At 43.2% G+C, this 14,530-nt stretch overlaps 1 protein-coding gene across 1 annotated transcript in view; it reads right to left on the bottom strand.

Moving 5' to 3' along the window:
* Positions 1-13,764, bottom strand: part of LOC105990905 (cytochrome P450 3A5) — a 59,047-nt gene extending 45,283 nt beyond the window's left edge. Inside the window, exons 1-2 of the mRNA XM_013023431.1 lie at positions 13,694-13,764; positions 11,265-11,358 (exon numbers count right to left, since the gene is read on the bottom strand). Coding sequence (XP_012878885.1) covers positions 11,265-11,358; positions 13,694-13,764 — 165 coding nt within the window. The remainder of the gene's footprint in view (positions 1-11,264; positions 11,359-13,693) is intronic.
* Between the last annotated feature and the right edge of the window lie 766 nt (positions 13,765-14,530).

Here is a 14,530-nt window from a genome sequence, read left to right as displayed (position 1 = left end):
TATGTACATATCTATCTATCTATCTATCTCTCATTGTTAAAAATCACTATTTCTAGACTTGGGACTTTGTGTTTCTTTCTCTGGTGCACTTTTATAATCTTTTTTTCTAAATTATCATGCTTGCACCATGAAAATATATACAGCATGCCACAATCATAATTTAAATAATCACCAATATGGATAAGACATAGAAAAGCAATGGAGCCTAAACCTGTCATCTCATCTGGCAGGGGCCAAAGGGACAAAGTAAGTTGAATCCAGTTTCCCAAAGGTTTACACTACCATTGCCTACTTCTCTGAGTTCTCCATGTTCACCACTCAGGGCTGAGTCATTTAAAAGACCATATTCTGTGAGAACCCTGAAGCCAAGCTGTAAGACCTGGAAAGGGTTAAGAGACCAAATGCCACCTCTGCCAGCATTCAGAAGGATGAGAGCTGGTCCAGGAAAGGTCAAATAGCTGAGGCAGACAGAGGTAAAAATTACTGCCCTAAGTGTGTTTAAGTTAGAGCTTTTGGGGATAAGATTTGAGCCTGTGGTAATGTTGGAAAGTTAATTGTTTCCCTCTCCTTCCTAAGATAAGGAAGTCAATCTTCAGTCCCCTCCTTGTGTACTGAACCTAATAATAACAGTTGTTAATGGAGTCTCAGGAGGCAACAGCAAGAATCACTTCGGGTCCCCTGGTCATCTCAAATCTCAGTTCTTTGGCCTAGTCTCCCATCATTGTCCTGCCCCTAGTTGTAGCAGATTGTGACAGTATTTATTCTATCTAACAGGTGTCCTCAGAGCAGTGTGGCCCCATCAGTTTGCCTGGGGATATTGCATGAGCATACGAAACATCATGACAAAACCTCATTCCACAACTAGTATGCCCTAATAATGATAGAAAGAAAAGAACATGAGGGATGTTTTCCATTGAAGGCTGTAAGGGAACCATAATGATCTAAGGGTGTAGAAATCGATACACTGCCGGGTACCAGTGGTGCATTGCTGTAAACCTTGCTATACAGGAGGCTGAGAGCTGAGGATTGAAGTTCAAAGCCAGCCTAGGCAGAAAGTCCACCAGACTCTTGTTATCTCTAATTAACCACCCCAAAGCCAGAAGTAGAGATGTGGCTCAAGTGGTTGAGAGCCAGCTTTGAACAAAAAAATCTAAAGGACAGTACCCAGGCCCTGAGTTCAATCCCTGAGACTGGTAGACACCTCAAAAAGAAAGAAATCAATATAATATGATTGGATATAAAGACAAGAGATTATTCATATGTAGGTACAGGAGTATGTGGAAAATCGCTTTATATTCAGCTCAATTTGTCTATGAAGCTAAAATTTCTCTAAAATATCATCTGCTTAAAAATATGAAGAAGAAAGGATTCAGGAGCCCACTTGAAAGGGTTTTCAGGGCACAAACATGAGAGAAGTTGAGTTTCAAAATAAATAATGATAGGAAGAGAATAATTGTGAGTGTGTGTACATGTTTGTGTGTGTGTGTGTGTGTGTGTGTGCCATTTCTAGGCTTGAACTCAGGGCCTGAGCTCTGTCCCTTAATCCTTTAGCACAAGGCTAATGCTCTACTACTTGAGTCACAGCTCCACTTCTGGCCTTTTGGTGGGTTGTTGGAAATCGGAGTCTCACACTCTTTCTTGCCTGGGCTGGCTTTGAACTGTGATTGTTAGATCTCACTTTCCTGAGTAGCTAGGATGACAAGCATAAGCCACTGGAGCCTGGCTGTAAATGTAATATGTAAGGTCATGGTACTGAGCATGAGATTCCCTTTGGCTGTCATATATAATAGCAGAGTGTGGGTTGTTCTGGAATTCTGCAAAAATGTGCCTCTAGGTAGAAAACTGATTTCATATTTCCCTTGTGAGTAGACTCCAAAGGACTCCCTGTTATCTTTTTGGGACTCCATATCTTCGGAATTCTGGCAGTTAATCATCAGCTGAAGTAAATCTACTTGGTTCTGGAAAGAAGACAAACCGATTTCAAAGGCATGAAATGAGAAGTAAATCAGAGAGCAGAGCTTAGTCTCCTTCTGTGAGTATGACCCAGGTAACTCCACAAGTTTTTATTTTCTTCTTATCAGGTGTGGGGCTTGAACTCAGTACCTGTGCACTACCCCTGTGCTTTTTTCCCCCAAGGCTACCTATCTACAAACTTGAATCATGACACCACTTCTGGTTTTCTGGTGGTTAATTGGAGATAAGTCTCATGGCCTGTCCTGTCCATGGTTCACCATGATCCTCAGATCTGATCTCAGCCTCATGAGTAGCTAGGATTACGGGTATGAGCTACCAATGCCTGGCCACAAATCTTTGCCTGAATCACTAGTGAACAAGAATACACATCTATGAACTTTAGAGGGATCAGGATCTTTTCCCAAAAGAAAGATAGCTGTCTTCACCAACAACTTTTGGTCTTTTCTCTCCCTAGTTCTGACATTCTCTAGTTTCTCAACTCAGACACCTGGCCCAGGTAGCATCTGGCTTCTTCTCCCATCACATCCGTTTGCTCAGGAACAACACCAGGACTTCAATCTTTTGTTTTGTGGGCATACTTCTTAATTGATAATACCACAGAATTAATTGATAGTCCCACAGAATTAACTCTTGCCATTCCCACAGGTAATTGATGGGTTTACAGCAAGTGTCTGGAAACGGTTCACCATTCTGGAATGGTTACAAATTTTTCAGTGACACCTGAAGGAACTCAATGCTGTCTTCCTCCCTCCAGATGAATCAGATACTCAGACAGGCCATGAGGGGCTCAAATTTAAATTAGATGGCCTGAAATATCCAATGTGTGTATGTGTGTGTATTAGGATTTGAACTCAGGACCTGGTTTCTGTCCCTTGTTTGCTCAAGGTTGGCATTGTACCAGTTGAGTTACCTCTGGCTAATTGGAGAGGAGAGTCTCAGGGACTTCCCTGACTAGACTGACTTCAAACTTCGATCCTCAGATCTGATCTCAGCCTCCTGAGTAGTGAGCATTACGAGCATGAGCCAAAGGTACCTGGCTCTCATCATTCCATTTGGAATTCTTTCTTTCTGGTATATTTCATATCTCCATTCCCAGCCACTACATTCTTCCTTCTCCCTTCCAGTCTTAGAATTCCTGATCTCAACCTAGAGTTTTTTCATATAACTTTAGAAAAGGACAGTTACATAAAGCACATATCTAGAGACAAATACCTTTAAACTACATATATCCTTAAGTAACCATCAGCAGCTTTTACCTTTGCTTTGTCTTTGAGGCGACTTTCTTTCATCCTTTCTACAGAAGTTCTTAGGAAATCTGTAACATCCTTTGGAAACATACTGATACTTGATGCCTCAAAAATGGGTGTAAGGAATGGAAAGAGTACTACAGGAGAAAATAAGAAGAAATAAACACATGGTGAAAATACAAAATTTGCTGTCTACACCATGGAATTTTATTCAGCCATACAAAGAAATAAGGTACTAACACATGCCTCAAAATGATGAAACTTGAAAGCATAATACAGAAGCTAGACACACTTGTGGAAAGTGTCTATAATAGTGAGAAAATAGGTAAGAACAAGAGTAGACAGCTAAGAGGTAGGGGGCTCCTTCCTTCCTTCCTTCCTTCCTTCCTTCCTTCCTTCCTTCCTTCCTTCCTTCTTTCCTTCTTTCCCTCCTTTTTGCTTCCCTGCTTCCCCATTTCCTTGCTTCTTTCCTTCCTTCCCTCTTCCTCTCCCTCTCATTTTTTCTTTTGTCGGTACTGGGGTTTGAACTCAGAGCCGTGTACTTTCTCTTAGGTGTTTTTCTTTCTCCAGGCAGATGCCCTACCACTTGAATCATAGCTGCATTTGCAAATCAGAGTTTTACTGATTTTCTTGCTCTGGGCTGGCTTCAAATCACGATTCTCAGATCTCAGATTCTGAGTAGCTAGGATTATAGGCGTGAGCCACTGGCACCCAACTAAGGTACAGGGTTTCTGATGAGATACTTATACCTATGAATGCATTTTATCTCAATGAACTGTTCTTTAATGAGGAAGAAGGGCGGGGGGAGGGGAGAGAGGTCTAGGAACCTACTGAGAGAACCACCTGCTCCAATAAATCAAATTTTATGAGCCTCTGGACTTTTTCCACAAAGGGGTCCTGTGGGTTGTTGAGAGAATTGATGTTTACCCCATATGATGTCCCTGTGATCACATCCATGCTGTAGGCTCCAAAGAAGCCGAAGTAGAGAGATTCATAGGATAATTAGAACATGCACTTCTTTTTGCATCTCTCTTTTCTTTCTGCTCCACAAGCAGCAAAAAATGGGAATAACTTCCTGTGTTAGGGCAAGACAGCCACAAGCTGTTCTCTGACAGAGCTACTGAGGGGTCATCAGAAGGATCTAGCCTCACCCCCGCCCCCACCTGCACCTAAGGTCTTTACCAGGCAATGGTTCTACAACCTTTGGGCTAGAGATGACAGGACAATTAGGTGGGCCAGACTCACCTGGGAACTCAAGTCGCAGAAAACAGAGACCCCACCTTCCCAGACAAATTGCAGCTACCAATACTATGTAGATGATAATGGTTTATAGTAGCTAGTGATGGATTGTAATAAGTAATAGATTGGGGCTTGCGCAGGCCAAGGATGGAGTGCTCTGTCCCTGTTTCTATCTCTGTCCCTGTCTCTGTCGCTCTGTCTGTATTTTGGTGCAGGTCCTAGAGCTTAAACTCAGGGCTTGGGCGCGGTTCCTGAATTTTTTTTTCTCCCTCAAATCTAACACTCTATCACTTGAGCCACAGCTTCAATTCTGACTTTCCTGGAGGTAGTTTATTGTGTGCGTGTGTGTATTCTTTTTTTCTGGAGCTGGTATCGAGCTGCAATCTTAAGATCTCAGACCCCTGCATAGCTAGGATTACAGGTGTGCATCACCAGTGCCCCGCAAGTACTTACTCTTTCAACATGACAGGTTTGCCTTTCCCTGCTTGTGGTCTCAGGTTTTCCACCAACCTGTCAGAAAACTCACGAATGATGGGGAACATCTAGGCACAAAACAAGAGAAGTTGAAAGTGAAGATTTAAATCCCAGAGGCATGACACCACTCCCTCCCACAAGATGAAACAGGACATCTGATGGATCAGAAACCATGGATTTGTAGGACATGAGGCCAAAACAAATGCTTAATCAAGGATGTGATGAGATGTCCCTGTGAGATCACAAGGAAAAGGAAGGTTGGAACCTTTCTAGCCTGTTGCAAACCTAAACAGACAGGGCTTGGGTTTTCCACAGGGCCACTGATAATGGCAGCTTTACATACAGAACCTATACATTGGAAGACCTCAACACCCATATGGGTAGATCAGTGGCTCTTGCCTAAGAAAAATCTTGAAGCTGCCAAGGCTCTGGTTCATGAGCAATTGTCACAAGGCCATATTAAGCCTTCCACTAGTTTCTGGAATACCCCTATTTTTGTTATTTAAAAAAAACAGGGAAATGGAGACGTGTCCAGGACTTGTGAGAGACTTCTCCATATGTTCCCTATGAGTGCCTTGCAATCTGACTTGTCCTCACCAACAGCTATTCCCTTATCCTTTCCCCTATTGGTATTGGATTTAAAAGATTGCTTTTTTTTTAAACCATACCTCTGTATCCAGGGGACAGGGAAAAATTTTCTGTTTCCAGTATTAATATGATTAAACCTTATGATAGATATGAATGGACAGTGCTACCCCAGGGAATGACCAACAGCCCCACACTAGGCTAACTCTTTGTGAACAAGGCCATATAGCCCTATGTAAAAAGCACCCCTCTGCCTATGTAATCCATTACATGGATGATATCCTGATTGGAGCATCAGATGAGCAACAGGTTAATCTTATTTTTCAGGATACATAGCAGTCTTTATGGCTGTATTGCTTGATTGTAGCCCTTAAAAAAGTTCAGAGACAACATCCTCTTTCATATCTAGGATATCACATCTCCCACCAAAAGGTCACTCCCCAAAAATTAAAAATAAGGACTGAGCAATTGCAAACTCTCAATCATTTTTAAAAGTTATTAGGGAATATTAATTGGATTCACCCCTCATTATAAATTACTTCCAAGCAGTTGCAACCTCTTTTTCAGATTTTTTATTCTTTTTTTTTTTTTTTCTTGGTTGGTAATGGGGCTTGAACTCTGGGCCTGGGTGCTGTCCCTCAGCTCTTCAGTTCAAGGCTAGCGCTCTACCGCTTGAGCCACAGTGCAACTTCCGGTTTTGTGAGTGGTTTATTGGAGATAAGAGTCTTATGGACTTTCCTGCCTGGCTTTGAACCTCAATCCTCAGATCTCAGCCTCCCGAGTAGCTAGGATTACAGGCGTGAGCCACCGGTGCCCGGCATCTTTTTCAGATTTTACAGGACAACTTCCCCAAGTGTTCTTATGCCTAAAGCAGCTGTAGCCTTAAGAGTTGTTAAAGGTACAATTAGTGACATCCAACTTGTACTCATAGATTATTCCCAATCCATTGTTTTATATACTTCAAATCCTAGTAAATTCCCTATTGCTATCCTTTGGCAGGATGCTCCTATTAAATGGCTATTTTTGGCCTTGCATTAACCCTTTAATTGCTTTAATTTCTTCACATTTCTAAGGGATGCAAGCATTGTATTCAATTGACTGGGCATGAGCCTGATGCCTTGGGCCTGTGCATGACTAGGACTGAGTTTGATAGCTTGTTACAGACCTCCTTGAAATGGCAATTTTCCTGGGCAGGTACTTTTTCACTTGCCTGCATCACCGTTACATTTTTCTAATGATGATTATATTACTGCCTGCTCCTTTATTTATTCTAAGCCTATTGCAAATGCTCCCAATGTGTTTATTGATGGGTCTAAGACTGGAAAGGTGGGGCTCATGTTGCAATTCCCACTTCAACACAAAGGGTGGAGCTGTTTGCTGCCACTTTGGCTTTACAATAGTATCCTTTTGTCATAAACTTGTACTCAGATAGCCAGTATGTTGTTTCTGTTTTACACCACATTCAGGATGCCATTATTCTCACTCAAATGAGGAACTGTTACATCTTTTTACTACCCTCCAGCAGCAACTGTTACAGCGCACACCTCCTATATTTATTTGCCATAGTCGTGTTCATTCTCTTTTACCTGGATCTTTAACAAATGGCACTGCCCTTGTTGATGAGTTAACTTGGCTCGTTAGGCTTATTCAATCTCTTGTTGAGGCTGCACTTGATGCCCATCAAAAATTTCATCAAAATGCAGCTGCCCTTCATAGGCAGTTTAGAGTAACTCACAAACAAGCCTGTGCAATAGTTTGCCAATGTGCCCGTTGTCCATTTGCTCATGCTGGTCCTACCGTTGGGGTTAGCCCACCGAGTCTTCTACCTGGGCAGCTATGGAAAATGGATGTGACTCATGTTCCCTCTTTTGTCCACTTGTCTTACGCTCATGTTTCTGTGGATACTTACTCTGGATTGCTTTTTGCCTCCTGTCACACAGGAGAGATGTTGCTGCCCATTTATTTGCAAATAAATCCTACAAATCCTTTATGGATTTGCCCCAACAAATTCAGACTGATCATGGTCCTGCTTATATTTCTCAAGCCTTTAAAACATTGTGCTCACAACTACATATTACTCTTACTATGAGTATCCCCTACAATCCACAAGGACAGGGCATTGTGGAACCATCCCATGCTTACTTTAAAAAATCAAATTCAAAAAATAAAAAAAGGGGGAATTAGCTACCTGGAAAATTCCACCGCACACCATTATATCTTAATTCATTGTTGTTTTAGATTTTTTAAAATGTCTCAGAGGATGGCTTCATTGCTGTGTAGCGCCGTTGGAGGAGAGCTGCCATGCCCACAGGCATGGTGGGATGGAAGGATCCTTTGACAGGACTCTGGAATGGTCCCGATTCCCTCTTTCGATGGGGTCGAGGGTATTCTTGTGTTTTCCCACAGGATGCGAAGTGCCGAGGTGGATTCCAGGCCTGCTCGTTTGCCATGCTGAGATCACATCGGTCACTCTAGAGAATGAGCTTGAGAGAGCATGTGCCTTGGACCCACAGCCGGAGGCCCCATTGCCCACATGGATACAAATTCAGGCCCTGACCTCCAGGGGCCAAAAAAGAGTTGAAGGGGCAGGAAGGGATCTCACACCTGAAACCCTATTTGTGGCTATGCTAGCATTAATACCCTTGCCCAAGTTTCCGCTGAGGTACACTGGGCCTACTTGCCTGACCGCCCTATTGCCTGCCCAGTGTCATGGGAGGAGCCATCCATGAAAGTGTATAGTAATGCAACAGGGCTCTTTGGGGAAGAGAAGGCTGGATTTCTGGAGCCATATTCTAGGCAGGTAGAACGGACTGGGCTGTCTTTTAGCCGGCCTGTTTGCATATCCACGGACAGCATACATGAATGTGTTAAGTGTGGTAAAACGTACACGTGTAGTAAGGTATTCAGGGATAGATTATGGCTCAAAGTTGCTCTGAGAGAAAAAGATGTATAGATGGAAAAAGATGGAGCTTTGGCAGATGGTGTGAGCCCCACATGGATTCCACTATGCCAGGAGGTTCCTGTAGCCACGATGATCAGCCACCATGGAGGGCCTATGGATTTGACATCTTGCCTACTGTTCCAGTGGTGAGTTCCCCACTATGAATTGCAGGACTGGTCTCAGAGGAGTGACGTGATCAATGGTGTTCTGCCAGCTACCATCTTGGTCAGCCCATGTGGACAAGCTCATCCTGACATCTGGAGACTGCTGCTGCCTTAAGGCCCACTTGGACTAATGCCTCTTACCTTCCGTACCGCTGTCCCAGAGACCTATCCCGCTCCGTGGTTTTGTATCATTTGCTGTGCAAGCTTGTGTTATGCATGCATACATGTCTGTGATTGGTGCAGGGTGTGGTTGTTAAGCATGGGGAGTCATTTCACACCTCCTGCAGGAATACTTGTGTTCTAACTAACTGCAGAAGTAATCCTGGACATTTTGGACCTTGTACAGTATTTGTTACGATGAACCCCTTTATCTTGCCTGTTAAGTTGATGGAACCATGGCATAGTGATTTTGGGCTTCAGTTTGTTATTGAGGTTCAAAAGGCTCTTAGCTGCTCTCACAGATTTTTGGGAATATTGGTTGCAGCATTATTGCTACCATAACTCTTATTGCCAGTGCTACTGCTTCTACCATGGCCCTTACCCAAATCATACATACAGCACAACATGTTAATAATTTGGCTCAAAATGTTTCTAGTGTCCTTGGGACCAAAGTGTGAATGGATAAAAAGATTGTGGAATGTCCAAATGCTTTGGAAACAGCCATGATGTATGTTACTAACCAGGTAGACTCCTAAAGACTGAGTTAAAAATGACATGTCATGCTAATTATCAGTCCATTTGTATTACCCCTTCTTAAATATGATGGAAATGTGACAGACAAATATCCAGAGTCATATCCAAGGAATCTGGTTCCATGATAATTTGAGCTTTGATATTCTGCAGTTTCAGGGGCAGATATTTGATGTTGGCTACTCCACCCTAAAGGTAGCAGACCCTGAAGACTTGGCTGCATCAGATCTTCCTTCCCTGCAGGGATTCAACCTAGGAAATTTGTTGCAGTACTCCTTTTGGTATTTCTTGGGCATTTTGCTGTTATGATGGTCCTTTCTCTGCCTTTCTTCCTGGGCTCTTTTGCCCAGGTCCGGGCTGATAGATACTTGCTCAATATAAAAAATTAAAAAGGGAGAGATGTTGCAGACCCCGAGGTGCCAGGAGCTGGCAACGTGTGAGCCAAGGCTCCTGGCCACTGACGCCAACCTTCTGGGGTGCAAGTGTTTGCCTTTTTATTTGAGAGAGTGTTTTTCTGAGCTTTGGGCCCAGGGGCTTATCTGGGGGAGTATAGTAGACAAGGATTATTTGAAATAGAATTAGGAAGGATGCATACTGTCTGCACTTGATGGTGTGGTGGGTCCTGAAACAATGTGGTGCAAGGCTTGGACAAATATGGAAAGTGTATATAGCTGAGGCTTTTGCTGGAATAAACAGAGTTGGGCCTTCAGCCTTCTCTCCGCCTCCTTCATCCATCCCTTTTCCCCTTGGGAGACCCTGTGCATGCTGCGGCTGGACGTGGCATGGCTCAAGAGGCTCTGGGCTGACAGTGCCCCAACAGAACGGATTGTCTCATCTTCACCAATCTATCCCATGGAAGTTTCCAGAATACGTACCACCAAAGTGTCCATATATTTAAAAAAAAATAACATTCAGGGCTGGGAAGGTGGCTCAGTGGTAGAGCACTTGCCTTGCATGCTCAAGGCCCTGAGTTCGATTCCTCAGCACCACATAAGCAAAAAGAAAAAAGCCGGAAGTGGCGCCGTGGCTCAAGTAGCAGAACGCTAGCTTTGAGCTGAAGAGCTGAGGGACAGCACCCAGGCCCAGAGTTCAGGCCCCACAACCAGACCCCCCCCAAAAAATAAGATTCAGCATCAAAAACTGCAATGCCCTGGGAAGAGAAATAAACGTAGATATTACATATTTAAGACCTCATCCAAGTACGTTCTCCTGATCAAGTTCTAGAACAAGTTTGTATATGTAGTATGTCACTTTGAAACAGCTTTCATAGGAGCATTTTTTAAAATTATTATTTGTGGGGGAGGGAACCTGAGCTAGCTTCAAACTGCAATTCCCAGGTCATTTGTCGTCTAGTAGTTAGGCTTCTTTCTTGTTTACTAAATGAAGTGCGTGGAGTTGCGATGTTCAAGTCACCTCTTTGGGCATTAAAAAAAAAAATAAAGCTTCAGCAGAAGTCAGAGTGCAAGTGAAGGCAAAGTGAACTTGCCCAATATGAGATGATAAGAGCGATACCACCTCTACCCATAGGACACCACAAATTAAATACTTCCTCTGGGATTTTACTTCTGAAGGTTAAAAAAAAAAAAGTAAAAGAACAAAGAAAGAAATCTTCCTTGTGGGAATTCTCAATTGTGGTATGTGAACTGTGTAAATAAAAGTCCCTAGAGCTATTAGTGACCCTTCCTGAAATTGGCTTTGTTAGGGAAAAAAAATCTTTGTTGCTCACAAAGTCTATCAAGTTCTCATTGTGAATGCCAAGATGCTGAATATCTGTGTGGATCCGCTGATGCCCAGTGGATAGTATGGACAGCTGGACACAGCCCTGCAGTATACCTGCCATTCTCTAGGGGGAGCACACACACAGCTTCTAAAAGCACTTCTCTTCCACCATAGAAGGAAGCCGGTGTTTGCAACCAGAAAAGCCAACTGTAGAGCTCAAGCAACACTCACCTTACAATAACACAGAATGGTTCCAAAAAAGGGCAGAGGTTTTGGACCAGGAATTCTCAACTTCTTAAAAACTCTATGTGGATAGGTCCCATATCTATAAATAAATAAATAAATAAAGATATATATATATATATATGTATATATAATTTTTTGGGGGGGGTCTGGTCATGGGGCCTGAACTCTGGGCCCGGGCGCTGTCCCTCAGCTCTTCAGCTCAAGGCTAGCGCTCTACCACTTGAGCCACAGCGCTACTTCCGGCTTTTTTCTTTTTGCTTATGTGGTGCTGAGGAATTGAACCCAGGGCCTCAGGCATGCAAGGCAAGCGCTCTACCACTGAGCCACCTTCCCAGCCCCTGTATAAATATTTTTAAAAATTAGATAATAGAGATACATACACACATACATGCACATACATCCTGTATTCATATGGAGGCTTGCCAGTTACTAACTCAAGAAGTAAGACAGTAAAACTTATGGTAACATGTAGGCAACGATAACACCAGAAACTCAAATGGCAATGATTTTCCTTGCTCTTCAGTTCCTTTCTTACAGCTTCTGAGAGAACTCCAAAAGTCACAAAAATGAGCTAAAAGTAGCTGGAGTCTTTAGGCTCCCCAACCTACAGTGGATAATTGGTAAAGTCAACAACCTTGTTTTGAGTGATCTTGTGAGAGTCAAACTAGAAATTTCCAAGTCATTTGATGTGGACAGCCAGGATTCGTAAGTGTGTCTTGGAGCTCTGACCTTAAAGGAGAGAAATATTCATTGCATCCTCCTAACTCCTACTTGGATGTTGCTGATGTCATTATTGGGTCACCTTCTTCCTACTCACCTCCACAGAAAGTCTAAGATAACCTGCTGGAGAGGAATATCAATATGCAAGGGAGATTCTTGCTTATACACCCTTAGTACAGCTCTATTGACAACGGCCATGCTGTAGAATCAGCCAAGTGCACAATAACCAATGAACAGATAATCATGTGCATAAGCATTATGGACTATAACTGTGATAAGTGGAAACCATGCCGTTTGTAGGAAAGTAGAACTGGAAAGCATCCTATTGAGTGAGATATGGCAAATTCACTTATCAGTGGAATGATCCTGAGCCCGATGATGATGAAAGTGATGGTGGTGGTGGTGGCGATTACCATGATGATAATGAGGATGATGGCGATAATTATAGCACATAAAATAAAGGAAGGTTGTATGGGGGGATTTGTGGAATGGGGAGGGAAGAAAGGAAAAGATACTGAGGAGTGAAGAGTTTGCAAGATGTGTTACACATGCTAGATTGTGTGTGTGTGTGCGTGTGCACGCACACATGCATAAAGATAGCACATGAATGCAGTAAACACTTTGAAAAGATAGAGGGAGAGAGGAGAAGAGGGAGGCTAGGATGGGGAAGTGAATGTGTTCAAAGTTTATTGCACCTATGTATGATGTTATCATAATACAATCCCTGTATTACTAATGTGTACTCATTCAAAAGTAAAAGTAATTTAAATGACCAATGAATTAAAACAATGCGCTCATCAAAATAGCTTAAAAATATGTATGTATCCAGGTACCTGGTGGCTCCTGTCTGTAATCCTACCTACTTAAGAGGCTGAGATCTGAGGATTGTGGCTTGAAGCCACTCTGGGCAGGAAAGGTTGTAAGATTTTTTTTTTTTTTTTTGAGGATGTAGGGCTTGACCTTGGGGCCTGACACTGTCCGTGAGCTCTTTCTGCTCAAGGTTGAGGCTTTCCTACGTTGAGCCACAATGCCTCTACCAATTTTATGGTGGTAAATTGGAGATAAGTCTTATGGCCTTTTCTGTCCAGGCTGTCTTTGAACCATGATTCTCAAATCTCAGCCTCCTGAGTAGCTTGGATTACAAGCATGAGTCACCAGCACCTGACAATGAGACTCCTCTCCAATTAACCACCAAAACATCCAGAAGTGGAGCTCTGAGTCAGGTGGTAGAGTGCTAGCCTTAAGGACAAATGCTCAGGGACAGTGCCCAGGACCTGAGTTCAAGCCCCAGGTACAAGATCAAAATAAACAAATGAACATACAAACAATAAAGACCTTTCACCCGAGGTATCCTGAGATTACTCCAAGGGTCATCTGTTGTCATATTCTGCTTCTGTTGAATTTGAGGCATCAATTTAGGCTTCAGTAGAACTCAAAGATCATTTCCAAACAATGCCACTAGCCCCACTCCCCACACAGAAATTGAGAGTTCCATGAAAGAGGAATATTTATTAACCCTCCCATTGGATCTCGATGGGGTAAATAATTCTGCAGGTGTAGGTTAAATCTGACTTTTGAGCAATTGTCTCATTCATTTTTCTTTTCAGATCTTCCCAATCTATAGACCATAATAATCCTCATCTTGAATCCTAGGTGACAGGGAGGAGGGCATCAGAGTCTAGATAGTTACTCACAAATAGAGACGCACCAGGCTGGTAGCCAGGAGGACCCAGGTTTCTAGGGAAAAGTTTGGGATCAAGTCCATGGTCACTCTCATCTGGTAATTCTCTCCTCTGACTCTTCCTTTCAGCTCTGGGTTGTGCTGGCTACAGAGTGGACTCTGCTGAGCTCCCCTCAGTGCCCAGCTCTGATGAGGGAGCTGAGGCTCCTGCCAGTTTATGGGCTGGGAGAGGAGGCAGGGCTGATGGCACAGACAGTAGAAAACTTACCTGTGCCCACACACCCCACAGGTGTGTGAGGCAGATGTCTTGCCCCACTTTTGGAAGTGGACAAGAAATTGTGGATGTGCACAGTTTGAACTTTGAATTCACATCTGATAAATGCATCCAAAAATAAATGCAGGCACTGTTTTCCTTAGGGCCACAGATTATGGATTGCCTCACCAGAAGTCCAGTGCAGCCATTGTTTCCTCTAAGGTCTTATCTCCAACGGGACTCTTAGTCCAAAAAACAGGTGTTTATGGTTACAGTTTCTTCTGCTCACTCTGTTTGCTCTTTGAAGAATGGGTATTTCTCCATGGCTTGAGAGCAAGCCCCAGGAGCTGGGGTTAGAAGCGTGGCTCAGGGGATAGTCTACCTGCCAACAAACAAAAGTGTCAGATACTGAAGTAGGCCCTGAGAGGAGACTTGAGCTGGTACAGCTTCTTTCCAGGCTTTGCCTTTGTTTTAGGGATTTTAGGAAAAAAACCCTTTAAACAAAGTTAACTAGACCTGGGCTCCAACCAGCCCAGTTTCTGGAATGGAAAGAATGTCTCTAAGTCCCCCTCCCCTTAACAACCTAACTCACCTTGA

The sequence above is a fragment of the Dipodomys ordii genome, unplaced genomic scaffold, assembly GCF_000151885.1.
Source record: "Dipodomys ordii isolate 6190 unplaced genomic scaffold, Dord_2.0 Scaffold68, whole genome shotgun sequence".
Taxonomy (NCBI): Eukaryota; Metazoa; Chordata; class Mammalia; order Rodentia; family Heteromyidae; genus Dipodomys; species Dipodomys ordii.
The sequence above is the reverse complement of the archived record's forward strand: the minus strand, read 5'-3'. Positions and strand labels throughout refer to the sequence as shown.